The 15363-nt window shown below is 38.5% G+C and overlaps 1 protein-coding gene across 11 annotated transcripts in view; it reads right to left on the reverse strand.

The window, feature by feature from the left end:
• The window catches only part of DENND1A (DENN domain containing 1A), a 531128-nt gene that overhangs the window by 344531 nt on the left and 171234 nt on the right, over positions 1-15363 (reverse strand). For all 11 annotated transcript variants that reach the window (XM_082403252.1, XM_082403251.1, XM_082403250.1 and 8 more), the window contains one exon: positions 9850-9969. In XM_082403252.1, coding sequence (XP_082259378.1) covers positions 9850-9969 — 120 coding nt within the window. The remainder of the gene's footprint in view (positions 1-9849; positions 9970-15363) is intronic.

Here is a 15363-nt window from a genome sequence, read left to right on the forward strand (position 1 = left end):
ATGGGTAAGTGAAAACATTTTATCTTATTAATCCAATTTTTAAGAAGATAAAAAAAAATCAAATATAGTACCAATGTTCATTCCATTACAATTTAAGTACTAAATCTGAGGAGAGGACAAATTCAGGGAGTCCCATTGTATGAAAGTTAAACTATCTCTTCAAATAAAAAGACCTGGAATTATAATCTCCAGGGAATTTTAATAAAGAGAAAAAAGATAAAAACAAGTATTGTTTCCAGTAGTTAGGGAACAATGGCTACCTTTACTTAATGAGGATAATCAACATTTAGTATATTTCCACATACTAATAAAAAAGAAAAAGTACAAATTAAAAATTTCTTTAAAATGATAACCAAAATTATTATATATGTGTTTTTTTTTTTAACAGATGACGGTAAAAATCCTAGCTCAGCAGAAAACTGGGCACTAGCAAATATAGTTTCTTTAGAGTCTTTTTGGCTTGGGTTTTTTTTTTGTGGCTTTTAGTTTTTTATCCCCCCAAAGACTTTTCATTTTCTTATGGGACTAGAATTTAAAAAATAAAAAATAATTTTTTAAAGGAAACCAGTCATTAGGAGCTCAGGCAAAAAAACTACAGGACACTGAATTTCACCCAACTTCTTTTTCTACCACACATTTAAATAAGTTTTTAAATGTCAAGTTTTTTGGAGCCCAGCATTTTTTGCTGCATTTTGGGCTCATTAATACACATAAAGAGCTAGTTAAAATACCAGACTGAATAAATGAACAATGGGACAATTAACCGCACATACAAAGCTCCACCCACCTTACTTCAAAGACATCTGAAATACAATGGATTAGAAACCATAAATAATGCCTCTCAGAATTAATTTTGTAATAAATATTGTTTTATATTATAGATAAGGGATTAAAAATCTCCATAGTGGCAGTCTAACACTTGTGAATTGAGTTAGAGGATAATTGCCCTTAGTTTTGCTGAAGGTTACTGGTAGTTACATGTCCCATGAATGAGAAATAAACACCTATTCAATTTCCATTGCACACTACAGCACAGAACTTAATTTTACCTACAACGTTTAAAAATTCCCTAAGTTATTTCTACATAAAGTTTTAAGATGCATATACTTTCTTTTCATTCAGAATGTAATATATTAAAAATCAAAATTTATATTGCTATGTAACTTTAAAAGTATTCCCTTTATGCTACATTATTTTTTGCAATTTACAACACAACTCACACTAATAAAAAGGATTACTTTGAAGATATGTCAAAGTGAAAATATGGAAAGGAAAAGTAAACTAAATACATTATTTGTCATTTGATTTAAATAAGACTTTTGATACTATTTCCATACTTTTATGTTCATTGTTTTCAGAAGTTAATTATTATTCTTCATTGTCAAGAATTGGGTAATAGCTCACACGTTAAGATAAATAGTAGTTGAGCTTTTTTTTTTTAAACAAAAATACCAAAGTAATTAGCTGAATGACAAATTCACTGGAACAAATGCATTTTTTAAAAGAACATAAGTCTTAGCAAGAAATTTTTTTTTTTAGATAACTAAGAGCTTCTTCCCTTATAAATCAATCTCACAAAAATAAGTTATACAGTCAAAAAGATTCTCAGGAAAGAATATTTAATGATATGGAAAGATGCTTGCTTATAATATGATAAATGAAAAAGCTAGGTAGAAAACTATACCTACAGCATGATCCCAATTCAAGGAAAGAAACACATCTAGTCATTATTAGAGTCATAAGATGATAGACTGCTTTTCTTACTTTTCTGAAATTTTCTAAAGTCCTCTAATGAGGAAGTATATCTTCATAATCTCAAAAAAATTACAGCTAAAAAATAAGTGACTCATAATTGATTGTAAGAATTGTGGGCTCTTCAAACTTCAGATGGCATAATGAGTCTTCTGTTTGAAATGATGTAAAGAGGTATATCTCAGTCTTCCGGGGCCTTTCCACGAGGGATAAATGTTAGGCCTCCTACTGCTTCTAAAACTGATCATTGGAAGGGCCAGAAAACCTAAATTCAGACTCTTCTTTGTATTCACAAATCTATCTTGCTCTTAAAATAAGAGTGCAGCTTAGATCCAAAGGGCAATTTTAGGTGTGAAGCATATTGAGTTATTTTCCTTTCTACCCCCTGCCCAGTGAAAAGCAAAGATAAGGCTCAAAGAAATACATTCTGCTTATTGTTGCTGTTGTGTAGGAAAGTGGTTTGCTTGCAGGGAGGTCCAATAAAAATTGCTGACACTCAGACTCAACCAAAAAGCACCAACTGGCCTCTCCTATAGAATGTTCTCCCTATCTCCCAGAAAGCGTCCCTCATATGGAATTCTTAACTCTCTTTCTCTCAGAAGGCAGGATCAGTTTTACTGGTTTTCCATTCAAACATACCCTGCATCAGATTTAAACAAAACTGTATCATTTTCTTTACTCTATAATAGTAAGGTTGGATTGTTCACACAGACTGCAATGACGCTGGCCAAAAGCGGATGTGACTTTTTGATGCTAACTGGAGGTTACTGAGTCCTGAAAAACCTTAGTCACAGGTGGTCTTGGGCTTATTCTCCCAAGTTGGAAAAATCATTGCCATATCCTGGACAAGACTCTGGATTGGGGGTCAGAAGATTGCTATCAGCCAGCTAAAGAACTTGGAACAAAAAATCTTTCCTCTTCAGGTCTCGATTTCATCATATATAGAATGAGGATGGGCTGTAGTACATTATTCTTAAGAGCTCTTTAAACTCACCTCTGAGATCCTTCTGCAAAGGCAAACAACCGATCATGGTTCTTTTATCTAAATATATATGAAGAGAAACAAACTTTTGAAACCCGTAAAGATTGCTTGGTGGCAAGAAAATAAAATTTGAAGTTTTGAATCAGACACAAAAGAAAGGTATGGCAATAAGCCCAAAGCAGTTGAGACTATGAGCTCTGGGTTGGATTTTGGGTTCCAAACCAAATTCCTTCACTTACTCTTTGTGAGATCTTGGCCAAGCCACTGTATCTCTTTCAGTCTCCAGCCCTTTATCTCTACAAGGGAGATAATTTCATAAGGTTGCAATAAGAATAAATGAGAATTATGTAAACCACCTGGCATATTAAATAAATGCTGATTCCTCCCTTCCCTTCCAAATCCTCTATAGTGAGCTCTCCTGACTTAACTCTATCCATCTACAAAACGGTATAACATTAGCCATCAGCAGCAGTTGCTAGAGGCAGCAAGATGAATAGGCTATGGAGGGCAAAAAACAACAAAAAAGTGCACTCCTGGAGTTCCTAGGGCGGTTTCACTTGCTGCCCTGCACTAAGCTTCGTGAGCATTAAGAAAAGGAAGTGCTCTGCCTTCAAAACAGAGTGAGAAGATACCATGTCTATTGTAATGCCCAACTCATTCAATCTCAAAATGAAAATTTTCTTTCAGCCAAAGTCTTGGATTTTCAAATACTCACAACTCACAGGCTGGTTTCCTTTGTAAAGGACCAGGAGGAGAAAAGAAGCTTTCTCCTATGGTGGACGGCCCTGAGGCTGGCTGCTGGTGCAGAAGACACACCTGTCCTTCCAACTGTCCAGCTTCCCAGCCCTCAAACAGCAGGCTGCTAGGAGAGCAAGGGCAATTTTATTTATTTTCCTTTCTCCTCTTTAAAGGTGATTTTCTTAAAACTGTACAGCTTGTTACTATTGTTGAGTTGTGACTCCCTAGAGGATTATACATTTCTAAGCATGAAAGCATCTGTGTGGCAATAAAACATGCAACATTCCCCAACCACTTCATTTTTTTTTAATTAAGAAAAAAAAAGTTACAGCCTCCCACAAAGTGATGTTCCGATGAGCACATCCCCCAGCAAGCCTTTCAAAATACTCTGAGAAAGGGCCCTGGGCCTAGTAAGCCAGAGCCTCTGCAAGCCCCACCCCATGGGTTCAGTTTCTGACAGAAGCCATGTGCCAGGACCCACAATGAGTGGAATTATAATCTGCGTAGCAATCAGGTCTTCTCCCAGCTGACCATCCAGAAAACAACATTGTACCCATCATACTTTTAAGGGAAGGAATTAAAAAAAACCAAACAGCCCCAGAGAGATGGAAACATTCGAAAACCAGAGGAAAGTCTTCTGTTAAGTAGTATGAAAGATCCAGGTTTCCCAAATGGCATTTAAGGCATTGGCAAGAAAGGCTGATTTCTCCCAGAGGGGCCCCAGCTTTGATGCCCAAACTGCCCTCAAACATCAGGCTGTGTGCATTTTTGTATAGCAGGATACCCTCAGGCGAGACAACCATAAATAGCTTAAAACAAGAATAGGAGATTCCATCTGTTTCTGGAGTATTTCAGCAGCACCTGCTTTCAAGGTAAAAATCTGGGAGCTGTCCCCACAGCCTTCCTTCCCAACTCCCTTCCCCATCCCCCATAGACTTATTTTATACCAAAGCAGCTAAAACACAATCCAAAAGGGCTTCTGCCACTGCACCTGCCTAAGGAAAGAGTCCTTTGATTTTTCTCCTAAACTGTATGTGTTGGAGCAGTTAGAGAGAGAAGCCAAAGTTCTCAAAAGCAGACTCTATTACTTCTAGCTTCTTTTTCTCTGAGAAAACTGAGCTTTCCTGTTTATAGTAGAAATGAGTACAATACAGATGAAAAAAGGATGCGACAGTTGTTCCTGCCATTAAGACAGAAAGTGTTCCAGAAGGAGGATGGTTCTCACTTAACACAATTAACGTTTAAACATAAGCCCACATGCCAACTTGCATGGAAAGAAGGACAATAACTCCCCAACGAGGGCCAAGGAACACATTTCATTAAGGTATAATTAAAAAAGAAAAAAAAAAAAAAACCCACTAAAGTTGAGGCTTGAAAATTCCAATCTAAATCAGGTGTTACTCCCAAAGTGATGTGCAGCATCCCTCTAACAATAACCAGAAAATCCCAAGCCTGTGTAGATAGCAATTTCATGTACAAAAGCCACTTTACCCTTGGTGTAAAAACAATATTTCTAACGCCTGCCCCAGACTATTGCATGGCACACCGTTTTCTATGGGATAAATCCAAAATCTTGAGCATGTCCCACAAGGGCTTTCACAGCCTGGCCCCAAGACTTTTATGGCATCATCTCTTGCTGTCACCCTCTCATCAGAATTCCCATCATTCTTTCATCTTGCTATACCTTTCATTTCTCTGGGCCTTTGTGTACCAGTTCTCACTGCCCAGAGAGCTTTTCTCCCTTTTTCCTCCAGGCAAGCCCCCATTGATTCTCTAAGACCCAGTTTAACTGGAACCCATCAGCAACACTTTCTCTAATTCTCCAAGTCAGACACGGGCACTGCCTAATCTGTGACCCCAAAGAACCCTACACATACATATTTTTTAAAATAGCACTTACCACATTATATTTTAATTACTTGTTTACAGAGTCCCTTCCCAAAGATTAAGTGGCTCCTAAGACAGTAAGTGTAGTAGAAGTGAAATGGGAAGTGGGTATCAAAATCAGAGGTGGCCTGGGAACAGTGCACCCAGAAATATATTCAATTTTATATTTGGTAAAGGACAAAAAGTATACATTGTTTTCAGTTTGAAATACCAAGTTCAGAAAATTCAGCTCACCAAAATCTTGGATGAATATGACATCTGAAAGGTTCTCATATGGGGAGCTGGGGCTAGATCTCTGTGTCTATTTTAAGGGACCCCGAGGTAAATAAAGGCCAAAGACCACGTGTTATACATTGCTCATTCCTGGTATATACTAGATACAAAGATACTAATTGAATAAAAACTTTAAATGTTAAACTAAAAAAATTTTAGATACCATCTTGATGAAACAAGTTATTTCTTCCCAAAATGTATAATAGGTTCTGAACAATCCTATTTGGGTATAAAGATAGTTACTCAAGCTTTCTCAAGAGCTGAAATAAGATCCCTATATATACAGGAGAAAATTGTAGAACACAAATATTTTTAAAGTTCCTTTATAAAGAGTAAAGAAATTTAATATTGTATGGCTTATCTTCCATAATCTACTCCCCCCAACCCCAAGCAATACAGTTATGGCTTTGAACTCTGGCGTTCCTTCTGTTCATCCAAAACAAGAAGTTGGCTATAAATAGCATATTTCATTACAGTTTTAGCCTTGATGGGTCATGTGTTATTTGGGCAAATAGAAGCCACAAAAAAAGTGATCTAGGTCACTCTGTCTTATGATATTTGAAAGATTTCAGAGGTAAATACTTATTATATCTTAGACTCAGATGGTGCTATCTAAAAATGCTAAAATACTTTCTCAGATTCCTGGGTTTATAATGAAGAACAACTAACTTACCCGTAACTCCTGTTCTCCTAGCTGGTGCTTTTAATCTAGTATTAACTAGATAATTTAACTAGCAGCTAGTTAAATAATATAATGGTGACTCTCAAGGTAAATTAAAATGCTTTAATAGAGAGAACCAGTCAATTGTGGGAAGAAATAGTGCATTTGACTTTATATACCATGGTACTTTCATTAACAAGACTTATACTTCAGTACAACTACATCTCTGTCAAGGTTAGCTGGTGACAAGAATTCAAACCAACTTTGAAAAAATGTTTAAAAATAAACTCAGAGATTCAGCCTTTCAAAAAACAAGTATTACTAAGTGTCTACTATATGCAGACATTCTTAAATACACTTTGGGTGTATTTATGAACAAAACAAACAAAGGTAAGAATTCCAAGCCTTCATGGAGCTTACATTCTAGGGGGGAGGAACAGACAATGCCCCTAACAATGAACCTAATAAGTTATATTGAATAAAGGATGTCTAAGAACCTTTCATTGTGAAATTAAGTTCAAATTTTGTAAATACTGATGACCTAGTCCTTTATGGACATAATGTCTGTCCACTGTGCCATTGAATCTCCACTGTGACACTCAAAGGTGCACCTCTTATGACTAACATGAATTGTTTGGTAATATGAACCAATAACTGGATTTCATATTTTCTCTTTGAACTAGTGTCCAATGTGGCCTGTCCTCTCACTCAGAGCCCTCAGTATCCGTTTCCTGTTCTTCCAACCGAATGGAATGGATCTCCCTGTCTCTGAAAGCCATGCACACAATATCTTGGTTGAGCACTACACTAAGTGCTGGGGATGCAGAGTTGTTTAAGACACAATCTTTACCCCTAAAGAGTTAACTGTTCAACAGGAGAAACACAAAGGAAGATCAAGGCTTATGAGTGTGTAACTGAAGTGTGCAAAGCATGCTGGGTGCATCCAGAGGATGGGATGATTACCTCTGCCTGGAGAAGGCTACTCTGAGAAGAGCCCAAGCTGAGTCTGGGAGGATGGGTAAATGTGTGAAGGCAGAAAGGTCCAGTCGTTCATATGGGCCAGGAAGCATATGAGCTCGGGACAGCAGCCAGAGAGAAAGTGACCCTAAGAAGCTAAATCCTAGAACAGCAGAGGCTATGTCTGCACAGATGCCATCACTAGGAACTACATCCCTCATGGGAAAAAAATGGAAAACAAAAGTAAAGGTGGCTTCTGAGCAGACTTGAGCTAGAGTACTAGGCACACTGAGAAAGGTGACTGGACCTCAAGACACAGGTTAACTAAAGGAAGGAGACCAAACAGCAAAAGAGGATGATACTTATAATGTAACCCAGACCCAAATCCCACCCATGTTCTCTTGGCAGACTTCTCCACTCTCCACTGGACATGTCACCAACCAGTCATCCAGGGTTAACAGAAGCCGTTCCACTCATATGCTAGTCTCGACCCAGCAATGTTTCCAAACCAAGCACAGGGAAAGTGCCATTTTGTGTGCCCTGTATATAAGCAAAAGCTGGATAAGATAAAGAGAGCCTTCCGCCCTCATGTTAAATACCCATGAAATGCATGTCCCAGAATTCACAGAAGACTATTTTTAACTACAGCCACTATCCTCTGGCACTAGATTATCAATAGTAAGAAGACACTATGCCATGGGATCATTCTATGTGTTATATATAGCATATTATAGCATGATCATCTGTCTCCCCAGCTCATCTTGGGAACTCTTCAAGGACAGGGACTAGCTAATAGTAGGCATTCAATTAAGGGCTGACAAACAAATTAATGAATTAACCCACCAAATTTTTTTCCATAGTTCCAAGCTAGTATAACAGACAGAAAACACACAAATTGCTGTTATTTTTCATTCTGAATGATGACAGCAAGAGGCTATTCAACTAGCTTCTCGCAAACATGAAGTCCATGGCCCTACGTGTAGACACACAGAGTCAAACGCCAGAATCAGATGCGAGCAATCTTTAAATTTAAATTTTTAAATAAACAGCTTTCCACTCTCTGAAATTTGCTGAGAGAATGCAATAATGGCAATTCAAGAGTCCCCTTTCCCCCAACACACACATCCAAGCTTTGAAAGAAACATCGTAACCCAAAACACCATGGGACAAAAACCTTTCTGCAAAACTTCAAGAACTTGGTTTAAACCCTCATCTCCTCTGAATGACTACATAAATATGCAGTGTCCTAGCCAAGGCTGAAATATAACATTAGACAAAAATGGAAGAGAAAATTTTCTTTAAAAAAACACTGTTAAATAAAAAAGTAAGTAATAAATTACATCAGAGTCTAATACCCTGGGCAGGCAATCCTTGGGCCTAGACTACTGAGGTGTGCTGGAGAGCAGCAGCCTCACAAAGCAGCCGGCTTTGTGCTTCCTTCTTAAGGTCTTTCCAGCAGTTGTTCTCTAGCGCCCAAATCAGATGCTATGCTTGATGAAGAAGAAAGTTGATTTCACTGATTAAAAATAATAATGATAATAAGATTTGTGTAGAGAAATGCAGAAGTAGCAGTCCTGACTGAGAGTTATCGAGCTCAGGCACTTTGAAAGTCAGCCCTCACCCCCTCATGCTGTGAGGGTGTGTGTGTTTGGGAGGCAGGGGGGTCTCTTCTTAGTGAGGAGGAGAAGAAAGTGCAGAGACTAGTACACCAGAGAACTACCCTTTCTGGAATTCATAGAGGGTCTGGCCTCTTATCCCCAGGCCCAAGCCTGGGGACCCGGGTTTTGTCAGGGGCGCCTCCCTGCTGTCCTGCCCTGAGCTGTTGCACATGAGCAGAGAGAGACAGGAGGCAGGCCCCTCTGACACCTACTTAACCGAGGCAGATGGGGAGGAGGGTGTGTGGGATGCCTTCACCTCCCCCTCAGGAGGCTCCCAGCAGGAGCCCAGAGCCAGCAGCTCCAAAATCAGATTTCCACACATCCTCCCACCCCAGAACATGCCTTACGTCTCTGGCAGGAGGAAACGGAGCAGTAAGCAAGTATGATTCTAGTGTATGAAGGGGGTTTTAGAAGACCTAAAGAAGCCTTCTTACAGGATTCTGCACTTTTTTCAAACCTCTACAGAGGGAGCCAAGTTGGGAAACAGTTACTCACTCATTGACCCAAAGGGGGCAGGGGTGTTACTCTGAGAAGGACACAATCAGTGTCTGCAAGACGTCCTGAGCTACAGACACATACTTTATTAATAATCTTACATACACAAAATGTCCAAGGGAAAGCCTAACAGGCTAATTTCTGACAGCTCCAGATAACAGCAGGAGGAACTGAAGCCATGCTGATTCTCCAGCTTCTACACACTCCCCAGAAGCAATGATCCCTTTTCCCACCCAAGGGATGTGATACAAATAAATAAATACAATTATCTGTAGAACTTAAAGTGCAAGGACAACATTGTGAAGTCCTTCGCCCCAAGTGCAGTGACTTTTGGGAAACAGATAGGAAAATAAAAAGAACAGCTGGAAAATTTAATTACAGAAGAACAACGCAAATGCTGACACTGTTTCACATAACTAGCCAATAGCCAAAGCCATTTTCCTTACCTTAAGATACAGAAGCAACTCTTGGCTCCTGAAGATAAGCGGCAGAACCCGAATCTCTGTTTGCTGTCAATGTCAGTGAGCACAAACGTGAAGTTCTGGCCAACTTGGCTAACTGTGAGGCTGCGGCAAAGACAGAACAAAGGGGAAAATGAATGTGCAGTAAGTTTCCTGATAAAGTATCTAATCACAACAAGTCGTTGAACCTGTAACATTTCCTTTCTCAGTGGAATTCTTTATAAATGAACTTAAAATTTACACACTTCAAGGGAACAGACTGTGAGCTAGTATTTAAAAACAAAAAAAAAGACAGCAAGCAGTGACCACGTCATCACAGCTACCAAACCTCCTACTTACTGAGCTCAGGCAGGTGTCCCTGTTGAACACTGCATCCAGTTCTGAAAGGTGCATTCTATTAACCTCATTTTATAGATGAAGAAATAACCTAGAGTGGCACTGCCTAAGGTGCCAGCTGGTAAACTGCAAAAAGCTGAATTTTAAACCTAGACCTATCTGACGCCAAAGCCCTCTCTGCCAGCTCGCTGGTAATGCTACTCACTTGATCATTCTTCTAGTTCAGAAAATAACAGGGATTGCAAAAGCAGAATTGAAGTACCAGCCACAAAGTTAGACACCATCTCATTTACTCTCCCAGCAACCCTGGAATTTAGCGGATGTTCCCATTTTACAGAAAAGGAAACTATAGAACTGAATAGGTAAATAACTGAATCAAGTTCACAGAGCTACTAAGGGGAGGACCTGGAATTCAAGAGGGCAAGGTTAGCTGTTATTTTCCTAAATTCCTGTATCTTTCATAATTTCCAAACTTATGAGGAATATATTTTATATTTTACAGGACAGAAATAGCAAATGTCTTATCAATGCAAGGTATTTTCTAAGAAATGGAAACAAGGTTTTAAAGAAAAACATTTAAGATAAAAGCTAAAAATTCCTGCATCAACACAAAAATCAGCAAACCACACATAAAAAACATCTGCTTCAAAAAATTAAAAAGCATATTACTAATCACATTACTCTAGAAACTCTTTTTTAAAGTTATAAAATGTTTAAAAAATCCACTTTTTAAAATCAGTTTACCAGTTAGCTTAGATTCCTTTTTAAAAAGAAGTTAAATATTACAAATTCTAATACACAAATTTATGCTAACATAATATTTTAGAATGTGACATTGAATTATTCAAAGGAACTCATTAACTAGTATCGTATCTTATACAGAACATATTTTACAAAATATACTCAAATTGATAAAATATTCAAATTGATGCTCTCACCTATAATCTGCTATAAATTGTCAGTAGAAATGAAAAATCATGGTTCACCAGGCCTTTTCCAAAGGCAGACTGATTGAGTTTTTTGATAGGATGTGAATTAAGTTTTCAAATATGGATAGCCTTTTTTAAAAAAACTCCCTTATACAGGCCACGTAAGAAAATTAAAGAGACTTTCAAGGTATTCCATGACAAAAGGTCAATGGACCCTACTGGTCATATTAAAGGAAACAATTCCAGCCCTGGAGGAGTGGTTAGAGAGTACAAGAAAATAATTCAGAAAGAAAAGAATGTTCCAACTCTCCTTTTTAACTAGGAAGGTGAACAAAAACAAGGTAGCAATTTAAAAGCAATGTGGTAATAAAACAGGTGTAAGTAAGTAATGCTATCCCTCCACCTTACACAAGCCAGGAGAAGGAACACATTTCTATAAAAGTTATAGAGCTGTCAAGGGGACACCAAACTACCTTCTTATGGCTGTTATGTTTTATCTATAAAGCTTGGATACTGTGTTACTATGGTGATTTAATACTATGTTTTAAAGGGGGATTATATGATTAATTTTAACAAGGTTGAGAACTAAAGATGTGTGAGAAACAGGATTCTAGCTCACATAATTAAAGTGATTGGGGAAAAAAGTGGGCCTCATTGGGGGAGGGGGAAAACCTGTATTATTGAAATATTTAAACCAACAGGTCAGGATGATTCTAAGTTACAAATAAGGTCATGCTTTTATGAAATACTATTATGTGATCATATAAAATATGACTGTTCATTATTTTAACTCAGGGTTTGATTTCACTTCTAGACTGTTTAAAAAGAAGCATCCTAGAAGGAAAGGGTATTGATAGGACTAGATGAAAAGAAAACACCCAGGATTTCTAGGAAAAGGACACAGAAGGAACACAACTTGGTTTGTGATTTGAATGTCATTAATTTCTCTATTATCTTTTCACTACCTTTAAAAAGGCTGAATATTCTTTCAGCTACATTGTAGGCTCAAAGAAAGATTCATTACTCATTTACTTCGTTCAAATCACAATTCAATCACTTGCTAACTGGGCCTTAATTTAGCAAGTTACTTAACCTCTAAGTAGCTCAGTTTCTTCTCCTGGAAACTACCACCCAACCCAAAGCATATTTGAGGAATAAGTGAGATAAGCATTTGGTATAAAGGCTAGACCATAGTAGGAACAATTAATAAAAGAGATACAAGCTGTTACCATCTGAATGAAAACTAAAATTCATATTAAAATCATCCATTTGCTTAGAATCTTCCTGACTGACTCATCTTTGTAATACTTGTAAGTGGAGAAGGGAAGGCTGCCTTTCTTTCCTCTCTATCGCATCTTTTCAGCAAGGGGGAGTCCTCTGGGTGACCAAGTGAGTTACTCATTCTTGCATTAAAGTGAAAAAGATTCTTTTTGGGGTGCCACAACTTAGAAGGGGACACATCATTCTCAGTTGATTCACCTTTTAAATTCCTAGTAGGGTGAAGTACAAGTCATTAAGAGCCCCAGACCATTAAACTCTAAAATATTTTTTCCTTGGACACTCAAATTAATAGTCAAATTGAGTTCAGATTAACTCAAAGGAGTCTGAATCTTCAAGGAATTTGTCATTCCCTCTCTACTATTTCTCCATAAAAATGACTTTGGGGAAAGGGTTGGTTTCCTTAAATGCTGCAGTTTTTGTGATTACCTCCAGGATCAGAATCCATGCATTTTTTACAGGAATCAGAGATTTCATGATGATTAAAGGTAGCGGGAATCTTAGAAACCATCTCATCCAATTCTCTTGTTTCATAGATGGGGAAACTGAGGCTCAGGATGTTTTGCTGTGGTGGTGGTTTGGGTTTGCTTTTTTCAAAGTAACCAGGACCAAAATAAAAACCCAAGCCCAATTCTGGTTCAAAGTCCTTTCCATTCTGCCATGCTGCACCAAACACAATGAAAACCCTCCCAAGAAGTTGTCAACTCGGTTTAAGGAAATCAGGTATGTGAGGAATTCAAATAGTTGTCTCATCAAACAGACTAGCTACACTTCCCACTAAGCAAGAGAAACCAAATTTGAGTATTTCCAGAATTAAGCCAGGAGACCAGGACCAAAATCACCCTCAGCTGTGCTTCCCATGCCTCGGTGAATACGGAAAACAGAGGAGAAAAGTAATGACCATTCCAACCACAGACTTTAAAATTCATGCTGCCTCTTAAATGCCTGTCAGCCACTCAAGACCCCTCCTACAGCATTTTGCCTAATATTCAAGTTATTTATAGGTTCAGTGTATAAATGGCATGAAGCAAGTGGGTGGATAGTTTGATTCCAATCTTCCAGTGAGAAATCAGATTTTCTATATCAGCCTCACTTTTAAGTTTAGTTACCCATCTTACAAACTGAGCAACTATATTGGGCACCATAACATCCATCCTGCTGTGGAGCTTCCGGTCTAGTTGGAGAAGCATAATAAACTCAAAGCATACAGCTTGTGTTAGTGTTATATGAAACGAAAGAAAGAACAAAGACAGAAGAAAATGGAAGAGGAGGAAAAGCCCTACTGAGACAATGTGGTCAGAGACAGCTTCTCAAAAATGATGACAACACTGACCTAAAGGATGGGATGGAGCAGCCACTCCACAAGCAGGGCACTGGGTGTTTCAGGCAGAGAAAGAGCTGCACAGAGATTCTTCAGCTGGAAAGAGCTGGGCATGTTCAAGACACTAAAAGGTCACCAGTACAGTTAAGGCCCCAGAGACATGGAGGAAGTGGCTTAAGAAGGTGCTAGATTGGGCTTCCCTGGTGGCGCAGTGGTTGAGAATCTGCCTGCTAATGCAGGGGACACGGGTTCGAGCCCTGGTCTAGGAAGATCCCACATGCCGCGGAGCAACCAGGCCCGTGAGCCACAACTACTGAGCCTGGGCGTCTGGAGCCTGTGCTCCGCAACAAGAGAGGCCGCGATAGTGAGAGGCCCGCGCACCGCGATGAAGAGTGGCCCCCGCTTGCCACAACTAGAGAAAGCCCTCACACATAAACGAAGACCCAACACAGCCAAAAATAAATATTAAAAAAAATAAATTTAAAAAAAATTGCAAATACTCATGTTCTTATAAACATTTGATGATTTCATTGTTTAAAAAAAAAAAAAAAAGAAGGTGCTAGATAAAGCAAGCACCAGATCATGCAGAGAGCCCCATAGACCATGGTAAAGAATTAGGATTGGCTGATTGATTAATAAGGGCAATGGAAAGGTATTGAATGATTTTAATCAAGAGAATAACAGTCTGGTCTACAGTTCTAAAATTTTCATCTGACTCTTACGTGCAGAACAGTTTGGAAGAAGGCAAAAGTAGAAACAGAGGAAACAGTCAGGAGGCTAGAGCAATAGTCCAGGTGAGATTGGATGGTGGCTTAACTCTTGTAGTGAGAGTGAAAATGGATCAGGTGGATAGATCCAAGTTAGAGCCAGCAGATGGACTGAGATGGAGTAAAAAGGCAGCATATTACCATTTAATGGTAGGAAAGTCTAACGTGTTTGGGAAGAGTTCCAAGAGTTTTATTTGGGACATGTTAAGTCTAAGAAACCTGTAAATAGAAATGTCCAGTACATAGCTGAACATACTATGTAGGAAATCAGGGGAAAAGTTTGGGCTGGAGCTATAAATTTGGAAATCATCTATACAAAGATGGTATTTAACACCATGGTAAAGGATAACATCACTTAGGAAGAGAATTGAGAGAAACAGAAGAGGATCCAGGACTAAGTTACAGAAATACCAATTTAGAGGATGGGTAGAGAAGAGACCATCAAAGAAGAAAAGAAGAACCACCAGGCAGAACAAGCAGGAGGGAGTGGTCGACCAAATCCACAGGCATCAAGATAAGAGAAAAAAATGTCGATTGAATTGAGCAACATGGAGGTTTTAGACAGTCTTGATAAGAAAAGCTCTAGTAGAATGAAGCTGAAGAGGGCTGAGCAATAAATTAAAATGTGTAGGTAACTCTTCCAAGAAGTGGAGAATTAGGCAGTAATTGAATGGGAATGAAGAGTCAAAGATGGGTATTATTTTTAGGATGGAGGAATACCAGAGCTTGTTTTTAAGCTGTTGGGAATGATTCAATAGAGGCAGAGACTTATGATGCAGGAGAAAGAAGATGAAACAGTAAGGTGTGGACTTTGGATTAGAATCCCAGATATGCCGCTCACTATGGATGTGAGCACAGGCAAGTTACT

Source organism: Balaenoptera borealis, assembly GCF_965194805.1.
Source record: "Balaenoptera borealis genome assembly, chromosome: 8".
NCBI classification, from domain to species: Eukaryota; Metazoa; Chordata; class Mammalia; order Artiodactyla; family Balaenopteridae; genus Balaenoptera; species Balaenoptera borealis.